Source organism: Macrobrachium nipponense, chromosome 37 (genome assembly GCF_015104395.2).
Source record: "Macrobrachium nipponense isolate FS-2020 chromosome 37, ASM1510439v2, whole genome shotgun sequence".
NCBI classification, from domain to species: Eukaryota; Metazoa; Arthropoda; class Malacostraca; order Decapoda; family Palaemonidae; genus Macrobrachium; species Macrobrachium nipponense.
The window spans coordinates 63,378,723-63,393,722 of NC_061097.1; the positions used below are offsets into that span (position 1 = coordinate 63,378,723).

At 37.9% G+C, this 15,000-nt stretch overlaps 2 protein-coding genes across 2 annotated transcripts in view; both read left to right on the forward strand.

Annotated features, from left to right (window-relative positions):
• Window positions 1-8,069: 8,069 nt before the first annotated feature.
• On the forward strand, window positions 8,070-11,884 carry LOC135209275 (uncharacterized). The gene is made up of 4 exons (XM_064241983.1): window positions 8,070-8,216; window positions 8,513-8,650; window positions 9,589-11,052; window positions 11,655-11,884. The coding sequence occupies exons 1-4, from the start codon at window positions 8,081-8,083 to the stop codon at window positions 11,687-11,689; spliced, it is 1,773 nt and encodes a 590-aa protein (XP_064098053.1). The 5' UTR covers window positions 8,070-8,080; the 3' UTR covers window positions 11,690-11,884.
• Window positions 11,885-13,801: 1,917 nt separating this feature from the next.
• The window catches only part of LOC135209276 (uncharacterized), a 1,487-nt gene continuing 288 nt past the window's right edge, over window positions 13,802-15,000 (forward strand). Inside the window, exons 1-2 of the mRNA XM_064241984.1 lie at window positions 13,802-14,428; window positions 14,519-15,000. The exon at window positions 14,519-15,000 is cut by the window's right edge and continues 288 nt beyond it. Coding sequence (XP_064098054.1) covers window positions 13,817-14,428; window positions 14,519-15,000 — 1,094 coding nt within the window. The 5' untranslated portion in view covers window positions 13,802-13,816. The remainder of the gene's footprint in view (window positions 14,429-14,518) is intronic.

The window sequence follows — 15,000 nt, forward strand, 5'->3', positions numbered from 1 at the left end:
CAATAGCGTTTCCACACCTGTAGGGAAACAAGTTTAAAAAAATGATAATAATTACGTTCAGACTTGCACACCTGTGTGGGCTTACCTTGAACCCCAAACAATTCGAGAATGAACTCCCGGAAGCTCATTCAGGACAGTGCTTGATCTAGTCCAGGCGCCATTTAACGTAATTTATGCTCTATCTATCCACGTCATTGCGAAGAGCGTTTATAGACAAAATATATAGATAGTTCGACCATTCTTTTCAGGACTAAAAGCAATCACAAGGGAAATACAACCTTCTATGGAATGAACATAGCGTTGCGCAAATCATGTCGCATTTTGCGCAATCTCAAATCGAAAATGAAGATGGGAATCGGAAATGAAATGAACTAGGACATAGAAAGATGAAATGAACAATCACACAGAAAGCTGAATTGGAGAATCACATGGAAAAATGAAATGAATAATAAAAAAAAAATGAAGATGAAAATCACAAATGAAATGAACAATCACAAACAAAAATGAAATGAATAATGACGAAAAAAATGAAGATGAAAATTACAAATGAAATGATAATCACAAAGAGAAATGAGGATGAGAATCACAAATGAAATGACAGTCACAAATGAAAATCGAGATGAGAATCACAAATAGAAATGAAGATGAGAATCACAAATGAAAATGAAGAATAGAATCACAAATGAAATGATAATCACAAATCAAAATGTAGATGAGAATCCCAAATGAAATGGTAATCACAAATGAAAATGTAGATGAGAATCCCAAATGTAACTCACTTGTCAAGACAATGAAATTTGGTCAAAACCTGGCAACAGACTCCGCTCAAATGTAATTCCGTTAGAAGAGCAGAAATAAAATAACAAGGCATTCAATGGATAATTTACAACTCGCGTGTCAGCTTATCTCTGCATTAATAGTATTTAAAAAAGGCCATATTCAAAACCATCTCTTCGGCAATTTACTGCAAATCGAACAGCTAAAAGATGAACGGTTTCGAAATGGTCATAAAAAAAAACGCAACTAAGAACAGATAAATTTACGAAATATTACTTCCCAAATGAACGGTTTAGAATCAGTAATTCTGTAACTGGGTACCGTGGCACCCTGGGGTGACACAGACAGTGCCTAGGAGTGCCCCAAGATTGTCATGAATTTTGTCTAGGCTAGATCATCTCAATGAACAAGGGTTGCGGAAGATAAGATGGAGGAACGAATATGAACGGAGGTACAGTAAAAGGAATGAAAGGGGTTGCAGATGGGGGGCCATTGAAGGGACGCTGCAAAGAACCTTGAGTAATGCCTACAGTGCAACGCATGAGGTGCACTGAAGACATACTTTCAAAAACGTTATACAGGTACGCAGATGTTTACCAAGATAGAACTCAGCAAAATAACGTATGAAATGAGAGAGAGAGAGAGAGAGAGAGAGAGAGAGAGAGAGAGAGAGAGAGAGAGAGAGAGATTAAGTCCTTCTAAATATGAATTATCTCCGTGACGGAAATCAGCAAATATTATGACAGAGAGAGCAGATAATAGAGAGCGAAGATGAGAGTATAGAGAAGAGAGAGAGAGAGAGAGAAGAGAGATTTAGGTCGAACTTGAGCTAGCTTAGATCTTGTTTTTTAGTTGTTCTGAATAAATTGCATCTACCTTTCTTCTACAAATATGAAAGCCATTTACAAGAATATGTCTATGTTTGTCATTTAGTCATGCCGGGTTTCCTTTACAGATTTATATCAACCCATAAAATGCATTACTAAGTACTAAATATATTTACCTCACTAGGAACAAATCCTCAAGAAAATCCAAATCTCATAAGCAGAGATTCGCAAATCTCTCTTTCCCTATGAAGTGATCTGTCGCCAGAAGAGCTGACCTGGTCTCACACACAAGCTCTTGGGCCGAATAGGTAGACGATTCATTTCAAAGATACTACATCTTTTTCAACGACAACTCTGTTAAGATAATTTCAAAATTAGATGTAATTCAGTTCAATTTTCATGGTGTTATCTGGTTTTGCATTCCGTAATTTCCTTTGCTGAATCGTTGAGCTGTTGTGACAGATTCCTAGGGGAACTTTTGAGATGAATTTGAACTCTGGGGTAACCAGTGGGTCCGTTCTAGGTAAAAAAAAAAAAAAATGAATAAATAAATAAAAACTCATCATCAGACACAGACGCAAGAAATACGTCTTTTGTCATCTCCAAAGTAGCTACGATGACCAATTCCATTTTATCGTCACTTTGTCCCATCTTCATCTGAATAACAATGATGATAATAATTGGTATTAAACTGTAACTCTGTAAACTTTTTTTATTGATTTATTCAGGGGGAGGTTAAAGGGAACGAATTCATCAGTACAAAAGCAACGGAAAAGAGTCCTTATTGCGCCTTTTCAACTTGACACACTTGTAGCTAACCCACCCTAGAATGATAATATGATAATCTACCCCAATGGGGTTAATTTAACCCCCAAATCTACCACGAGTTCCTCAAACACAAAGCAAAGCCGGGATGTTACAGGTGTTACCGACAATTAACTTTAGCGCAGCCTTTAGATCACGTCAGGAATCTAAAAATGTATTTAACAACCAACTTCCTTTTATCCAATTCCTCGTTTCAAAAACAAATGCCTCACTCTTGCCCTCTCTGCAATATCCGTTTATTAATTCATTTTTTCTCTTTTGATAAGTGACATCTCTTCTTTCTGTATTTTCCTCGACCTTCTGTTTCTTCTTCCTAATGAACACCTTAATATTCTTTGGAAGGTTGAATTACAAGTCAGTGGCCCCTGTGGTGGGCTTGTTCCATACGAATAGGGTCCATCTTTTGATTAATAATAATAATAATAATAATAATAATAATAATAATAATAATAATAATAATAATAATAATAATAATAATAATAATGAACCAAGGGTGGGCCTCTGTCACGATGCTAAAATGATAATAATAAATAATAAGATAATAATAATAATAATAATAACATGAATTGAACTAATAAAATAAATAACTGAACCAAGGGCCCCTGTCCGACTGCTATAAAATTTTTGACCCTGTTCCTAAATTGTTAACAATGGTTTGGCATTTAATTCTCAATGATAATAATAATAATAATAATAATAATAATAATAATAATAATAATAATAATAATAATAATAATAATAATAACAACAGAAAAGAAAACCCACAATAATATGTCTGTTTGATTTTGTATGGGCATCAAAAGTCCATATGAATACAAAAAGAGTGAGAAAACTATCTAACCTTACCATTTATTCCTAACTTACGAAATATTAAAAAGAAAACAGTTCATGAAAAAGGCGAAGAAAAGGTCTACCTGGTCTTCAACTATAAGAATGCACTCAAAAGCTATCTCGTGCAAAATAATAACTCCGACCAAAGTATTTAGAAATATTACGGAGAAAGTGGGAGAGGACTACCAATCAGAATCGGTGAACGGAAAAGAGTCTATAATGTTGCACGCAGGAATATTTTGTTTTAAATGAAATCATTCGTTGTAATTTTATAAGAGATTGTAATAGGGAAAGCTTGCATAATAACACCAATAATCTAGCCAAACCTCTGATACTGCTGCTGCCTCCTCTTCTTTCATTCAGGTAACGGGGACACGCCCAGTGCCCCTTGTTGCAGGTGCCCAAGCTGGTATGGACAACAGACCAAGTGACTCAAGAGCCGAACTTCCACTAAGAAGATCTAGGCGATTAGCTGGTTGATATTATAGTCAGATGACAAGGATGACCGTGCAGGTCATCGAAAGCTTTCAACTTTACATTTTAAATAGCAAATTCGAACAGACATACTATTGCGGATTTACTTTTTTATTTTATTGACTCATATGATTATGAGTTTTGTTTGAATAATGATAATAATATATTGGAAGAAGACCTTCATTAATACAGGTTTTATTGAAGATAATGGCTATACAAAACAAACGCGGCTGAAGTAGCTATTACCCTCAATAATAATAATAATAATAATAATAATAATAATAATAATAATAATAATAATAATAATAATAATAATAATAATAATAATAATAATATGCTGGAAGACCTCATTTAATACAAGGTTTTGTTGAGTATAGTGGCTATACAAAATAAACGCGTTGAAGTAGCTATTATCTTCAATGATAATAATAATAATAATAATATAATAATAATAATAATAATAATAATAATAATAATAAAATAATTAATAATAAAAATCCTCATAGTAGCACGAGTCTTCAAATGGAGAAGCAAATCCACAGTTATGTAAATGTACATATTTAATTTAAAAACAGCAAGGATAGCTTTCGGGAATCTGTTCGGTTCGCCTTATCAATCTGATAAGAGGAACTGAACAGATTCCCGAAAGCTATCCTTGCTGTTTTTAAATTTAAATATAATCTGATAAGGGGAACCGAACAGATTCCCGAAAGCTATCCTTCCTGTTTTTAAATTTAAATATATTTACATTTACATGACTGTGGATTTGCTTCTCCAATAAAATAATAATATAATAATAATAATCATAATAATAATATAATAATAATAATAATTAATTAATAAAATAATAATAATAATAAGAGTTTTCAGTCAATATTTTTTTCCAAAAAGACATCCTTCTCTTGATGTTAGAACCCATTTCATTGACATCAATGTCCTGTGGGAGATCAGAGGAGGAATCTCGTGTATCGTTTGAACGACTCGTATTCGAAGTCTTATATCAATTTAAGCAAATGATCTCTTTTACGTTGTAGATAACACCATTCCATGATGATAAGACATTTTGAAATACAGGGCTGGTTTTAGTTCTGGTGTAGCGAGTTATTAGGGTGAAATATTTCTCAAAAGGTTTTGTTGAAACCTACTGGAATTCATTCAGTACCTTCCCTCTGTTTCCATTTTCTATTCCTTCGTCTAAACACCTTCAAAGAGTCAGTTAGAAGTATAAGATTTTTTTTTTATGGAAGTTTTAATTCTAAGCGTACAAGATATTTTTGAGGATATTCTAAAAACTCAATATAGTATTTTACTATTTTTTTAACGTTATGGAGTCGCATTTGCATTTATTAGCATAAGGACTCGTACGAAATACTGACTGAACCGACTTTAAAGTTACCACGAAATAATTCTGTTGGTTATAACCGTTTCAACATGAGGAATAAAACAAAGCCTGTCTAGGATAGAGCCATTTGCTGATCGCTTCAAGGCCAAAGGTGCACACGCAGAAAAATGCAATTATGAACACAAACCCCTCCCCCACAAATGACCCCCTTCCCCACAAAAGATCCTCCCCTACCCGACGCGAACTAAATTACTCGTCGGCGGCGGTCCACGTGACTTCACCAGGGGCACAATTGTGACTGAACTCCGAAGGTCACCCCTCGTGGTGCAGAAGAGCTACAAAAACCACAGCAGAGGGCAAATCGTCGTCAGTCGAGACTGATTCCTCGCCTTTCCCCGAAGAGCCGAAGAACAGCTCCCCTGAGTCCAGAAGGATCAGTCCAGCCGTTCTTCTCTTTTCCTCTTCTTCTCCGTCGCTCCAACGATGGAGATCTCTGGCGTCTGTCTGGTCTTGGCGACCCTGCTAGCTTCTGCCTTCGTCTGTCAGGTAGAATTTTTGATTTTTCTATGTTTATTGTCTGTCTGTCAGTTTCAGTAAAGAACTTCACGTTCTTATGTACCGTCCAGTTCTGTAGCCAGACAAATCGAATAAGAGTTTATTTTAAACTGTTTCAGTTTGAAAGATGTTTACTTTTCTTTGAAAACGGGTCAAAAAATTGAAGCGTTTGTGAAACGTTCTCAAGATTAGAATTGATACCTCGGAGGTTTTGACAGAGAGAGAGAGAGAGAGAGAGAGAGAGAGAGAGAGAGAGAGAGAGAGAGAGCTGTTTCCTTAATCCAATATTTCATTCTTGTCTCTCTTACTCTGAGGCGAAGGAAAATTTACTACTGACCCATTTCCTCTTTAAACTTCAACTGAGTCAAAAAAAGTTCGGCTGACGTAATAAATTGTTGATAAAAAATGATTGACTCAAAAAATAAAAAATAAAAATCGCATCGGTCTTTTTCTAATAAGAAATTTTGAGTATTTCTGAAACTGATATTTTGAACTGAATTGTTGCTAAAATGTCAGAAAAGAAAGAGAAAGAGAGGAATAAGTTGGTTAGAAACGTTCCATCTCCTCTCAAAGTCTTAGTTTTCGGTCTTGATAAAATTGACAACTTAATTAACTTTTTTTTCATTTTTACTTATTGGCTGGAAAAACGTCAACGCTTTAACTTGTATTACACCAATACTGATGTCTCAATTGTCCTGATAATATCTACATAATTTATAGTAAGGCCATTATTTACAGCTTGACAGTGGTGGATTTTCATATTATTATCATTTTATTCAAAATCCATTTTGAATGTTGAATGTCAAAAATAATGTCAAATTCACAGAATTAATTGAGTAGCTGTCTAAATCAATTGTGTAACGGTGTAAATTAATTGAGTAACTGGCTAAAATAACTAAACAGTCAGTGTTGAACACAGGGACAAAAATGAAAATCTGACTCTAAACACATAATATAATTATATCAGTATGGATTCTCTCTCTCTCTCTCTCTCTCTCTCTCTCTCTCTCTCTCTCTCTTTTAATTATCCTAATATCTTTTTAAATGGCAACCGGTAACCTTCGTATAGATTTATCAATTTTTTTTTGAGTTTCATAAATAAAAAAAAACACTGAGAATATGATTTCATCCTATACTGTTTACATATTTACAGGCTTATTTTTCACTGTCTATTTAGCTTGCGACAGTAAATGTTTGAATACCATGTGAGGCTAATGTTTCTTTTTGTTTTGTATTCCAGGGTCAAGGTACGTAACTCTGTCGTCTCTAGGGACGTCAGTACAACTCGCAGACAGAACTGTAAGTCGAACTATGCTAACTTCCCAGTCTTTCTCAGGATTGTCCCTCTTCGCCCACAAGAAACCTTCGTTTGAGATAGATACCCATTTATTAACGTTATCTTATAGTGCTTGAAATGAGATAGCGTGAGATTATAATCAGAGTAATGGGAGAGTAACATTCTCTTCCAAATGAAGTAGGTTTACTTCTAGAGCGCCTTCTTTCTGCCCAAGAGTCACCCGGACATTTTCTACTTTAAATTTTTTTCTCCTTAACAGAGGCCCCTACCCTCCTTTTTTTTACTGGACGACTCAGCTGTTCCGTAGACTGCAACAACTCTAACACATGTTAAGCTTAGAGAGAGAGAGAGAGAGAGAGAGAGAGAGAGAGAGAGAGAGAGAGAGAGAGAGAGAGAGAGAGAGAGAGAGAGAGAGAGAGAGAGAGAGAGGAAATCACAATCACTTATGAATTTAGTCTTCCTGTTGCCCTGAACATGGCTGTGCTTTATATTTATCATTCCTTCTCTAATTTAGTTTAGATTCAAAACCTTTGACCAGACTCTTCCCGTCCAGCCATTATACATTCGCATTGATTTTAATTTATAGACACAGATCCACTAATGTCCTCACAGCTAACACATTTAACTTCAAAGTCAGGTTATGATGCAATTATTAGAATTTAGCGGAAATATGTATTCGGACCAATCATCCACTGATCTACTCAATTGCCGGACCAGTGACACAGAACCCACTTGAGTTCCTATTGATTAACTCTGGCTTTTTACTTACTAACACTGAGACATGATCAATGTGAGAACCTTTACAAATGCCATATGGGTTTTTACCTCTCACCTTGGGATGTTGGGGTGTCGTATCAAATATACTCAACCCTCCCAAGTTTCAATATTCAGGAATCAACACGCATTCTCACAGTCGACTCATTAATGGATATTTCAGTCACTCATTCCCGGAATGAATTCCACGAAATATGACAGAGATTCAGAGAGGGACACTTTGACGCTGTCGCACTTTCTGAACAGATTTCGAAATTGGGGTCGTGCTATATGGAAACTCCTTCTCTGTCCCATATTGACATGGCTTCGTGTAGTGCTCATATTCTCAACACTTCACTCGATGCCATGAAGCAGGTAAAGGAGGACTGCTACTGTTAAATGATATCATTCTCAGGATGTACTTCAGCAACTCCCGAGTGTGACGCACTTGGAGGTACTTGCATGGACTCCGGGACCTGTACCGAAATTAGCTATGACGCATGCGGCTCTTCATCTTGCACCTGCTGTGTCCCTGGTGAGTGACTTCCTTTAATCAACTCTTCAAGTCATTAAAAGTTTGAAAAATTGGTCTTTCTAGTTCAAAAATCGCTGATAACTTCGTTTTTGGTACAATTGCAAATGGTTGTTTGAAGCAGACTAAAATACTGTATGCAATGAACATACACTGCCTTGTGCTTATAAAAACTGGAATCTTTTTCTGAAAGCAGACAATATATATATATATTCAATTATACCTCTAAATAAAATATAATGTAGTACATTACATCCTGAATTGCTTCTGTTTCATCTAATGTCTCTTCGACTTTTCAGATGATGGGAATTGTGCCAGGTTACCAAATTGTGAGTATTACGGAGGGCAATGCATCCATCTTGAAAATGCCTGCCAATGCCCAGGCATTCTCGACCCCTCTAGCTGCCTTGGCACCAATTGTACCTGTTGCATGTACGGTGAGTAAATCTTCACAGTCGTCATTTTAGATTAAAAAAGTTGTTGTGGACAATCTTCCGTTGCCTTCTTCAATGCAAATTTCAAACTCGCATCAGGATCGAATTCAGGACTCAAGTGAAAGGTGGTGGATGCAGTTGCAAGTGAAATGCCATCAGTGATGGGTCGAGAAGTTGGGTACAACTCTCCAGTATGCAGATGGCAACCTGTCCCAGGTTCAGAAGTACTTGGATTCCAACTGACTTCAAGGCTTCTTTCATTTGAGAATCCTGAGTTCGTTCCTAAAGTGAGAGTGTGTTGTTGATTTCCACCTCTAATATAGTTACAGGGGGTGGGGATAGTGACCTTTCCTTTCGTGTTGACTTAGCCTAGGAAGCAACTGTTGCGTAACCACTCAGCAAAATGGACCCCTATCATTCAACTCACTCATTTCGATATCCGTTTTCCTCACTCCTTACCCTTAGTCAAAGTTGCCCCTCCAGTATTTCCGCTCGTCCTCCTCAGGTCTTTAGGACTCTCCCATCTTGAAAGAGTAGCAAGCCATCTGGCCTGACCTGCATTCCAGCTAATTCCTTTGCCCTGGGTCTTGACTGTTTGTCCCAAATCTTAGAACATTCCTCCCCTGAAAAGGCAGGTCTGTGGATTCTGTTAAGGTCATCTTCACTTTCTTCCTTCTTCCTTCTGCTCCATCCATTTTCTTCTGTCCTGGGCGAAAATTGGGTAACAGATTGCTCATTCCACTAGTCTCCCCTCCACACAACACACACACACACACACACACACACACACACACACACACACACACACATATATATATATATATATATATATATATATATATATATATATATATATAAGCATGAAGTTAATCATTCACGTGGTAACTTTGAAGCATCAGTACTGACAAACACTGCTCTCTCTCTTCCCTCGACGACCGAAGGTTGCTTAACAACGTACGAATGCGCATTTGCTGGAGGCTACTGCTTCCGAAGAGATGGTCCCCACGTGTGTGGCGGAGAGGTCCTGGACTTATGCATCGATGACCTCTGTCATTGCTGTGTGAATCCTCACTGCCCTGATGATGGTCACTGTGACGGTCACCATCATGGTCACCATCACCATCACCATCACCATCACCATCACGGTCATGGTCACTGGGATTACCATTACGGAAGCAATGAAGGCAGCTACGAAGGAAGCAATGAAGGCAGCTACGAAGGAAGCTATGAAGGCAGCCATGAAAATAACGGCCATGGTTACGGTCATGGTAACGGCCATGGTAATGGTCATGGTAATGGCCATGGTAACGGTCAAGGTAATGGCCATGGTAACGGTCATGGTAGTGACGAGGGTAGTGGCGAGGGTAACGGTCAGGGTAATGGTCAGGGTAACGGCGAGGGTAATGGCCAGGGTAACGGTCAGGGTAATGGTCAGGGTAACGGCGAGGGTAATGGCCAGGGTAACGGTCAGGGTAACGGTCAGGGAAATGGTCAGGGTAACGGCCAGGGTAACGGTCAGGGTAACGGTCAGGATAACGGTCAGGGTAACGGCCAGGGTAATGGTCAGGGTAACGGTCAGGGTAATGGTCAGGGTAACGGACAGGGTAATGGCCAGGGGAATGGCCAGGGTAACGGTCAAGATAACGGTCAGGGTAACGGCCAGGGTAATGGTCAGGGTAATGGTCAGAATAATGGTCAGGGTAACGGTCAGGGAAATGGTCAGGGTAACGGTCAGGGAAACAGTAAGGGTAACGGCCAGGGAAATGGCCAAGGAGGAGGAAGTGATGCTCAAGCCCCTGCTGTTGCAAGCAACACAGTAAAAAGTCCTGCTGTAGCCCCTTCTACTGGTAACAACACAATAAACAGTAATGCTGTAGCACCTGCGGTTGCTAACAGCACAGAAAACAGTCCTACTGTAGCCCCTGCTGTTGCTAACAGCACAGTACACAGTCCTGCTGTAGCCCCTGCTGTTGCTAACAGCACAGTAAACAGTCCTGCGGTGGCCCCTGCTGTTGCTAACAGCACAGTACACAGTCCTGCTGTAGCCCCTGCTGTAGCCCCTGCTACTGGTAACAACACAATAAACAGTACTGCTGTAGCGCCTGCTGTTGCTAACAGCACAGAAAACAGTCCTACTGTAGCCCCTGCTGTTGCTAACAGCACAGTACACAGTCCTGCTGTAGCCCCTGCTGTAGTCCCTGCTACTGGTAACAACACAATAAACAGTACTGCTGTAGCGCCTGCTGTTGCTAACAGCACAGTAAACAGTCCTACTGTAGCCCCTGCTGCTGGTAACAACACAATAACTACTGTAGCACCTGCTGTTGCTAACAACACAGTAAACAGTCCTGCTGTAGCCCCAGCTGTAGCCCCTGCTGTTGGTAAACCCAACGGTAACGGTAATGGTAAGAAAGATTCTTATTTCTTTTATGCTTATTATGAGAAGAACCTCTGTGATTGTGATTTAAAAGAGATTTTTTGCCATACCATTAAATACGCTAAACTCTATCAGTCCTGCATAGCTTTCTATTTCTCATACTCTCTCCATCTTGACATCTATCTTTGTGTTAATCATTACTGTTATCATTCGGAACCTTATATAAAAGGGAAAATGGGGTCAAGGGAATGATTGTGCATATTGTGAACTTAAGAAAACAAAGGTGACGATTTTAACTCCTCAAACTAATACCTTAGTGCTTTTCTTTTTTTGTCAAAGCAAAAATATTGAAAACCACGCATTTAAGATGCCCTCTTGGATCATTATCATTTGCGTATGAGGCAGAAAACTAGTTTTGTTATCATCATCATTCCTTTTAGTCCCTCTTCTTGAGTGATTTTGAGCAGACTTGATAGGTAAATGTCATCGCCTGCTCATAAAATGAAAATCCCTCTAAGAGGTTAGTCCAAGTAGCATCGTAATGAATGTTGCGTATTTCTAGGAATACTATCCCAATGATTCTTGTTTCAGAAGTCATGATTTTGATACCTATGATCTCATCTTTTTCAGGAGCTCCAAAAGCGAATCCACATGCAGCAGGCTAACCGTTGCAACCAGAGGAAAGAAAGTGGCGTTGTCTCCCACTAGAGGTGCAAGGCTGCTCTAAGAAGACTAAGACTGACATTCATTAACAATCATAACTTGATATTCATAAACTGTAAACTCTTGTGATTCCTTAAGATATGTTTTCTGAAAGATTAAAATGTAATTCATTCTGCAATTAAATAGCAAGCATTGTACCTCCTTATGATTCCATTCCTGTTCTTATGTTACTCGTTATACATAACTTGGTGTTGCTGTCTATACAGGAGACTATGAAGGAGACATCAGTTGATCACTGAAGCCATAGAAAGAACTGGGTAATTTTCTTTGTGCACCCAATGCAGATTCAAGAGCTCTCCCAACTGAAACCAGTCCAGTTACATAACAGAAGTGATCTGGAAATTCTGTCTCAAGATATTTTTCCATCATAACAGAACATTTTATGTATCCAGAGTTCTCGATACAAATTAGATAGACTGTCTCTTTTGTGACGGTAATGACAGAAGTCAAAATAAGACACAAGACTAATGGTACGGTACCAATGTATCTTATTCATTGCATAAGTGTTCAAGAACTTCACTTAGATCACAGTATTATTATTAATCAAGAACATCTAAGATCTGAACAAACAGTATTATATGTAAGCTATTTCTTTTCAAAACAATGTAACTGGGCACCTATCCAGTATCCTGGGTTGACAACGCGATGGGAATCCAGACCAAGTAGCAAAAGAGCAACTGGAACAGAGTACTAATGCTGATGTAAGGCAGAATCGATGATATAATGAGATAAGTATGGGTTCCCTAGGCTGAGTGTTAAATCAAAGCATGCACTCATTATTGATGTTGATTCTCCATTTTTACAATTTGCTATATGTTGGTGATTTCGAGAAAAGAAGCGTTTGTGGAACCTCCTCTCTCTCTCTCTCTCTCTCTCTCTCTCTCTCTCTCTCTCACAAAACAACTCAACGCTAAGCAGCGTTGAACTCCCTGTGCTAGCTTTTCCAATGTATTCCAGTAATAAAAACTATATATATATATATATATATATATATATATATATATATATATATATATATATATTTTTTTATTATATCTAGTATTTATATATATATATATATATAATATATGTACGTATATATATATATATATATTATACTAATATATATTATATATATTATATATATATATATATATATATAATATATATATATGTATATATATATGTATATATACATGTAATATATAGAGATGTCGTATAATATATATATATATATATATATATATATATATATATATACAGATAATATAGATATATATATATAGATATAGATTCTATCATACAGATAATATATGTATATATAACATATATATATATATTATCGATATTATATTTATATTATATATATATATAGTATATAATGTATATGTAGATTAAATGTAGAAATATAGTATAATATAATACGAATATACTATATATATCATATATATAAGATATTATAATATATATATATATATATCTATATATATATATATATGTATTAAAATGTATATATTATATATATATATATACATATATAATATATATAGATATATATTTATATAAATATATATATATATAATATATATGATATATATGTGTATGTATATATATGCACGAGACTTCATTAAGCAAGCAAATACCACAGTAAAATGATAGGCAGAAATCCAAGCGCTTTCGTCTTTACTAAGACATTGTCAAGGAACGCTCCTTGACAATGTCTTAGTAAAGACGAAAGCGCTTGGAATCCTATATATAAATACACTAAGGTGAGCGTGAGCGTAACTCTTACAAAACGGAGAAAAGCACACACGTTGTTTAGTCAAAAGTCTAAATTCAACCATGTATCCTTGTTCGTATTAGTGAAAGCGTTCCAGTACTGGTAAAGCTTTAGACGACAAAGCCGTCTCGACTACGAAGACAATCATTGCTTCAGAATATCATGATCCCTGAAATTGTAAGAAACAGAATCCTTCAAACCTCTGTTTTTTATTGGATTTCCGGGAACTTAGAGGCCGAAGATCTTTATCCCGAAAGTTTCAAAGTTCCTACCGTTTCCGGAATTTCCCTTCTGATTTACACGATTAAAAATGAAGAAGAAAAATTGCCATAAATTTGCTGCTTTGGAGGTGCAGGTCATCCATATATATGAGAGACATTGCCTGCTGATCCACAAGACATCGTATCTTGAATCTTCACTGAAGATGAAGTCTCCAAGATATGTGATCTACCCACAGAAGGAACTGGACAAGGAGAGCAAAGCAGTCTTTATCGCCAGAAACACTCAGGCCAATTTGTGTTCCTCTTGTATGAACCAACTGAGGTATGGGAAGTGGCATGGCAAATGCACCTGCGGCAGGTACCGTTTCATTGATCCGAAGAGTTCAAAGAAGGCATTTCCACCCAAAGAGCCAGGGCCAATGGCGCCTAGTGTGCACCAGAAAGACACCAAAACAAACTTGTCCAGGCGTCCCAGAACTGGCCCTGCTCCAGCTAAAGCTGACTCAGTAACAACGATCATATTAGACCTGGCTTCGGGTCCTAGCACTGGCCCGGCTCCAGATAAACCACTTTCAGGATTACTGACTAAACAAGAGGATGATGACGAAACAGACCTGCCCTGGCGTCCTAGCACTGGCCGAGCTCCAGATAAATCTGACTCAGGATTACTGACTAAACAAGAGGATGATGACGAAACAGACCTGCCCTGGCGTCCTAGCACTGGCCGAGTCAGATCAGATAATCTGACTCCAGGATACTGACTAGGACGAAGAGATGACGACGAAACAGACCTGCCCTGGCGTCCTAGCACTGGCCGAGCTCCAGATAAATCTGACTCAGGATTACTGACTAAACAAGAGGATGATGACAAAACAGACCTGCCCTGGCATCCTAGCACTGGCCGAGCTCCAGCTAAATATGATTCAGGATTACTGACTAAACAAGAGGATGACGACGAAACAGACCTGCCCTGGCGTCGTAGCACTGAAGATACTCAGGCTAAACCTCGATCGACTGTTTCCTCATCTTCGTCTGCAGTGTCAAGAGCTCCAGTACCACTGTCGCCACTGGATGAACGGAGACAGTTCCAGGCTCAAGAAGAATATGCATCAGCGTCCAAATGGTTCACCTTTCGATGGTACTTCCAGCTAGTGATTGAACTGTCGGCTCTGGGGAGGGACGCAGGGAAAATGCTGTCGTGGTTTCTCAGGAATGTGACCAGAATTTGCCTGAGTGTGTTCTCCAAGAGTCTCTCTGTCCTCTTGCTCGTGAT